The sequence below is a fragment of the Colobus angolensis genome, unplaced genomic scaffold, assembly GCF_000951035.1.
Source record: "Colobus angolensis palliatus isolate OR3802 unplaced genomic scaffold, Cang.pa_1.0 Scaffold36, whole genome shotgun sequence".
In the NCBI taxonomy this organism is placed as follows: Eukaryota; Metazoa; Chordata; class Mammalia; order Primates; family Cercopithecidae; genus Colobus; species Colobus angolensis.
In genome coordinates, this window is record NW_012116932.1 from 2,667,250 (window position 1) to 2,673,873 (window position 6,624).

Consider the following 6,624-nt stretch of genomic DNA (forward strand, 5'->3'; position numbering starts at 1 on the left):
AAGCTCAACAAACCTCTGCTTGAATAAATAAATGAATATGAGCAAATAAAATGATGTACTCTCCAAAATGAAGATCATTATTCTCATTGAACTGATGGAGAAGCTGAGGCTTAAGGGCTCAGAACAAAGACACGGAAACTGGAAGGTAGAAGAGCAGGAGGCAGGCTGAGGATGGATATCCAGGTAGGAAAGGATGGGCTTGAGCCATTGAAGGAGAGACCCATTGGGGCCAAGAGCCATTTAGCCTCTGGATAATACCACCATGGGTCTACATTCATTGTTCCTTCCTCAGATGGACCCTCTGCCCACAGGACCCTGGCAACTCCTCCTACCTTCTTTAGGGGGAAAGAGGGAACAGGGTAGCTGGGCCCCAGCCACTTCCTGCTGGGCTTTCGCACTCCCCACAACTTCCTGTGTCTGTACAGTTGATGCTCCGGAGGCAGACAAAACCCAAGCATCCGGCTTCCCAGCCCGGCCCAAGCTCAGGGTGGGGGAACCATGTACCTGGGGCCTCCTGCTCTGGCTCCGGCTCTGGCTCCGGTGGTGGGTTCTTATGTCTCCCCCAGAGGGCCTTGGAGAGTCGAAGGCGACTGGTCCGTGACTCCTTGGGAGGCGCAGATAGGACCCGACGGAATATTGAGCGAGGGGCTGGCTGGGTGCTGACCATGGGCTCCTGGTGGCTCAGGGCCCTGCCCCAGCCAGCAAAGCGCCCCCAGCGGAACCCTCCAGCCCCCTTCTCCCCACCGCGCCCTGTGTGCCAGCGGTAGGAAGTCAGCGGAGAGGGGGCTGCGGGCTGGGTTTGGGAGGTCGGGCTTGGCGACGGTGGGTCCATGGTGCGGCGGGGGGTCTCCTGGGGGGCGAGAGAATGACAGTTGTGCCCAGTGTCTGTCCACACACTGCCCTCATCTCGGCCCCCTCCCCACTCTCAGCTCTGCCTTCAGGAATCCCCCTGCCCCCACCTCCACTGCCTCCCTTACCTTGGTTTCCTGACCAGAATCAGCAGCCGTCTGCACCCTGCCTGGCTTCCTCCCTCGGAACCCAACTCCACGTGACCCTCTCTGTTCCACCCCACCCCACAGCCAGTCTGGGAGGGCACAGTGGGGGCAGGATGCTGGAGGTTCGGGGGAGGAGAAGAGAGGAGGTGGGTTACTAGGCTTCTAGCAAGAAGGACCCAGACTCCCTCCCTGATGGGGAGGCAGGACTTGCCCCTCTCTCTGAGCCTCCGTTGCCTTCTTTGCAAAATGAGTACAGGCTGAACAAATGCTGGTGAGAATACAGAGCACCTAGAACTCTCAACCACAGCTGGCCGGAGTGTAGACCCATTCGCTCGTGTTGGGAAACGGTTTGGCAGGATCTACTAACGCTATATTAGCTGGATCTTCTCTGACTCAGCAGTTCCATTGCTGGGTAGACATCGGAGAGATATGCCCCCCCGCACCGGTAATCTGAGCTATTCAGGAGGCTGAGTTTGGGAGGTCCCGCTTGGCGATGGTGGGTCCACGGTGGAGGGGGTCTCCTGGGGGTCGAGAGAGTGACAGTGGTGCCCAGTGTCTGTCCACACACTGCCCTCATCTCGGCCCCCTCCCCACTCTCAGCTCTGCTGAGAGGAGGATCACTTGAGGCCAGGAGTTCAAGGCTGCAGTGAGCCATGATCATGCCTGTGAATACTGGCAGTGCACTCCAGTCTGGGTGACAAAGGGAGACCTCATATCTAACTTGTTTTCTCTTTTTCCCCTCCCTGCCCTCGGGAGACCCCATTTCTGAAAAGCAATAATAAATTAAACCCACCCCCCAAAACAATGAAGAGTATACACTTTGTGATTCCATTTACATAAAGTCCTAACTCAGGCAAAACCATGTGTAACAAGTCAGGATATCAGTTTCTTTTGGAGGCACTAGTGGCTGGGAAGAGGGCCCAAGGGGGGCTTCTGGAAGATGGCCAGATTTATTATTACTCTTATTATTAATTAATTAATTTATTGAGAAGGAGTTTTGCTGTGTCTCCCAGGCTCATGTGCAGTGGCACAATCTCGGCTCACTGCAATCTCTGCCTCCTGGATTCAAGTGATTCTCCTGACTCAGCCTCCTGAGTAGCTGGGACTGCAGGTATGCACCACCATGCCTGGCTAAGTTTTTTGTATTTTTAGTAGAGATGGGGTTTTACGTGTTGGTCAGGCTGGTCTCAAATTCCTGACCTCAAATGATCTGCCTCCCTCGGCCTCCCAAAGAGCTGGTATTACAGTTGTAAGCCACCGTGCCCCGCCCTTATTATTATTTATAAATGAGGTCTATAAAAATAATATAGATTTCATAAAATAAAAATATAATATTTATATTACATAGTTATATATAATATTATATTATAAATAGTATGAATATTATTTTTTTTTGTAGATGAGGTCTGTCATCCGGGCTGGAGTGCAATGGTGCCACCATATCTCACTGTAACCTCTAACTCCTGTGTTCAAACGATCCTCTCGCCTCAGCCTGCTGAGTAGCTGGGACTACAGCTGCATGCCACCACACCTGGCTAATTAAAAACAATTTTTTTTTGTAGAGATGGGGGTCTTGCTTTGTTGCCCAGGCTGGTCTTGAACTCCTGGCCTCAAGTGGTCCTTACACCTCAGCCCCCCAAGTAGCTGGGATAACAGGCACATGCTACCATACCTGGCCTTTTTTTTTTTTTTTTTAATTGATGTGAAATTCACATAACACAAATTTAGCATATTCTCTTTTTTTAATAAGATTTTTCTTTTTTGAGACAGAGTCTTGCTCTGCTGGAGTGCAGTGGCACAATCATAGCTCACTGCATCCTTGACCTCCTGGGCTCAAGCGATCCTCCTACCTCAGGCTCTCACGTAGCTGGGACCACAGTTGCATGCTACCTGGCTAATTTTTAACTTTTTGTCTGTTTGTTTTTTGTAGAGATGGGGCCTCACTATGTTGCCCATGCTAGTCTTGAACTCCTGGGCTCAAACAATCCTCATGCCTCAGCCTCCCAAATTGTGGGAATACAGGAATAGCATGAGCCTCTGTGCTCAGAGAGACGAAGCCTTGTTCTGTCACCTAGGCGGGAGTGCAGTGGCTATTCACAGGCATGACTGTGGGTCGTTGCAACCTTGAACTCCTGGGCTCAGGCAATCCTCCTGCCTCAGCCTCCCAAGTAGCTGGGCCTGCAGGTGCATGCCACCATGCCTGGCTAATTTTAATTTTAATTTTTTTTTTTGTAAAGAGACAGGGTCTCACTATGTTCCCCAGGCTGGTCTCATACTCCTGGGCTCAGGTAATCCTCCTGCCTCAGCCTCTGTAGTGGCTGGGACTGCTGATGTGTGCCACCACGCTTGGCTTAATATGTTTTATTTATTGAGCTGGGTCCTGGTTACATGGGTGTGTGCTGTTGTGGAAATTCATCAAGCTGTGCCCTTGGGAGCACTTTCTTGTATCTCTGCTAGGCTTCCACAAATGCTTACTTGAAAGCCAGAGGTGAGTAAATGCTGTTCTGAGGAATAAATGAGTCAGCATAAATCCGGTCCAGGAGTGGAGTACCAGCTGGCTTCTCTCCCTCTGTGTGACCTCAGGCAAGTCATTTCCTCTCTCTGAGCCTCGGTTTCCTTATTTGTACAAGACGATAATATCAGTTTCAAAAGATTCATGTAAGCCTTTGTCTAGTCAACAAATGTTTCCCGAGTGCCTATTATGTGCTAGGTGCTGGAGAGGCTGCAGAGAACTAACCAAACTTGGTTTCTGCCTTCCTGGAGCTGACAGATGATGGAGGTAGATAAGATCCTAAACTCATCATACATGAGACATTTCTAGCTGGTAAGGAGGACCTAGAAGGAAACAGACTGCAATGAATGCTGAGCAAAACTGCCACTCTTTGAGCTGGAAAAATCAGGGAGGACTTCCCCGAGGAAGTGACATTTGCAGCCATTTGTATCTAGCAGATGGAATCCACTATGTCCATGTAACAAGCATTCCAAAAGTGCCAATGAATTAACATGTCCCTGAGAGCAGCCCTCACCTAATAACTGTAGTGTATAAATACCCCAGCTCCCTCAGCCCTTGTGTGGGATGACTCAGGTATGTGTCCTATGCTCTCCCCCAGGGCTTCCCAGTGAGACTGAGTTCTCTTGCCTACAATGGAAACTTGCTTGAAAACATTATTTCCTGGCTGCCTTCAGTTCCCTGTGTCAGTACCTGGGTTGTTCACCTCTCTTTTTTTTCTTCTTGTTTTCTTTTCTCCCTTCCTCCCTTCCTCCCTTATTTCCTCTTTCTTTCTTTCCTTCTTCCTTTCTTCCTTCCTTCCCTCTTTTTTACTCTTTGAGACAAGCTCTCACTCTGTTGTCCAGGCTGGAGTACAGTGACACAATTATGGTTCACTGCAGCCTTGACCTCTCAGGCCAAGCAGTCCTCTCACCTCAGCCTCCGGAGTAGCTGGGACTACAGGCACACAACATTATGCCTGGATAATTTTTTCTTTTTTTGAGACAGGGTCTCACTCTGTCTCCCAGGCTGGAGTGCAGTGGTGCGATTTCAGCTCACTGCAACCTCTGTCCCCTAGGCCCAAGTGATCCTCCTACCTCAGGCATGTGCCACCACACCTGGCTAATTTTTTTTGTATTTTTGTTAGAGACAGGGTTTTGTCATGTTGGCCAGGTTGGTCTTGAACTCCTGAGCTCAGGCGATCCCAGGCCTGGATAATTTTTAAATTTTTTTGCAGAGATGAGATTTCACTCTATTGCCCAGGTTGTTCTCGAACTCCTGAGCTCAGGTGATCCCCTTGCCTTGGCCTCCCAAAGTGCTGGGATTACAGATGTGAGCCACTGTGCCCTGCCCTGGGATCTCCTCTCAATAGACTACTTGTACTGGAATTACTGTCTTAAGGTCTGCTTTTGGGAAGACCCAAACTAGACAATGCGTGCAAACACAGACAATGCATGAACAGAGACGTTCTTTCCATGCTGTCTTTATTGAAGGTCTGTGGCTGGCAGGGTCCTTGGAGGTAGCTCCCTCCTGAATCTCCGAGAGACACTCCTGGCAGGTCTTGGCTTTACAGTCTGGAAAAAGACAAGAGAGTGTGAGGCTTGGGAGTGGTTGTGGTGTGTGGCTGGGTCTGCCCTCCTGGTGGTGGAACCCTGGATAAGGGAGGGGAGAGTGGCCCAAAGTGAGAGAGTGGGGACAAGATGGGTATGAGGTGGGTATGCTAGTCAATAACTTAATGAAATGGAGTGGCAGTATGTAGGTAGCACAAGATTATCCAGGTATGATTCTAAAGTTGTTTTAGTGATGGTGACCTAGGGCTGGGATGAGGTCATCAGGTCAAAGTTGTACTGGCATAAGAGCTGTCATCAGGGGTTAAGGAGTCAGGGACGAAACAAGCATCCTCAGAGTTGAGATTGTCTGGGCAGAGAATTGCAACACAGGATTAAGGACTGGACAGAGGTTGTGAAGGCAAAAGGCCACGGCCTGGGTTCGTGTTGTGTGGACAGAGGGCCTTCGGGTAGGGGCAGGGGTGAGATCAGGGTTCAGCGGGCTAGGATGAGGTGGTGCAGCCTGACAGGTTGTGACTTGGGTAGAGAAGCCATGAAGGCCAGGCTGAGGTTGTGAGGGCAGAGGGGCTGCGGGTAGGTGTCAGGGTCCATGACCTGGCTGGAAAGGTAGAGGTATTAGGAGCTGGGGAAAGGACAGGCTGGCTGGGTCTGGGGCTGAGCTGAGGCCGCACAGGCAGAAGTCACAGGATCAGGGATGTTGCCTGCAGAGTGACCCGCAAAGGCTGGGCCTGGGTTGCCTGAAAAGACGTGCGGCAGGGAAGCTGGGGGCCTGGCTGAGGCTGTGCGGGCACAGCGGTTACAGGCAGGGGGCAGGGACCTTGTGGAACTTGTGTAGACTGAGGGGCGGCGGGCCGTGGTAGGGCAGGCTGCGCAGACTCACCGCGGTGAAGTGCGGCCAGGTGCGCAGCAGGTGGAAGAGCGCGTCGCCGGGGCAGTCGGTGCGCACCAGCTGGCGGTGGCCCAGCAGCGCGTAGTCCGGCCGCAGGAAGCCGGCGCGCACCGCACAACTCGGGAGTGTGTCGCGCACCGTGCGCAGAGCGGCCTCGGTGGGCAGCGCCGCGGTGTAGTTGCCCACTATGGCCACGCCAAAGCCGCGGGAGTTGTGGCCAAGCGTGTGCGCGCCCACCCAGTGCCAGCCGCGTCCCTCGTACACGTAGCCATCCGAGCCCACCACGAAACTGCGGAGGGGAGGGAGAAGCAAGCACCATGCGGCGTCACGGGGGCCCGGGCCCTTATCCGCGCCCCTCCGGGATTCTGTTGGTGTGCCAAGGGCCACCGACCCCAAGACCCGCGCGGTCGCGCCGCCTCTGTCCCATCCAGCTCTCTTCCACTCTCACAACAGCTGCCACTCCAGAACCGTTCGGTTTCTCCGGATCCGCCCTTCAGTACTGGCACGCCCCTTTCTGCCCTCCTCCTCCCCACCTCTGCCTTTTCTCAAGTCCAATTCTTGCCCAATTCAGAGCGCTTTTCTGGTTTTGGGGGTATTTTTTTCTCCTTTTCCTTTCCCTTCCTTCCTTCCTTCCTTCCTTCCTTCCTTCCTTCCTTCCTTCCTTCCTTCCTTCCTTCCTTCCTT

The 6,624-nt window shown here is 52.4% G+C and overlaps 2 protein-coding genes across 2 annotated transcripts in view; both read right to left on the reverse strand.

The window, feature by feature from the left end:
* Nucleotides 1–1,042, reverse strand: part of RASAL3 (RAS protein activator like 3) — a 14,549-nt gene extending 13,507 nt beyond the window's left edge. The window contains exons 1-2 of the mRNA XM_011953410.1: nt 978–1,042; nt 505–850 (exon numbers count right to left, since the gene is read on the reverse strand). Of these exons, the coding sequence (XP_011808800.1) occupies nt 505–832 (328 nt within the window). The 5' untranslated portion in view covers nt 833–850; nt 978–1,042. The remainder of the gene's footprint in view (nt 1–504; nt 851–977) is intronic.
* A 3,911-nt stretch (nt 1,043–4,953) lies between these two features.
* Nucleotides 4,954–6,624, reverse strand: part of PGLYRP2 (peptidoglycan recognition protein 2) — an 11,037-nt gene continuing 9,366 nt past the window's right edge. Inside the window, exons 4-5 of the mRNA XM_011953231.1 lie at nt 5,932–6,229; nt 4,954–5,057 (exon numbers count right to left, since the gene is read on the reverse strand). Coding sequence (XP_011808621.1) covers nt 4,968–5,057; nt 5,932–6,229 — 388 coding nt within the window. The 3' untranslated portion in view covers nt 4,954–4,967. The remainder of the gene's footprint in view (nt 5,058–5,931; nt 6,230–6,624) is intronic.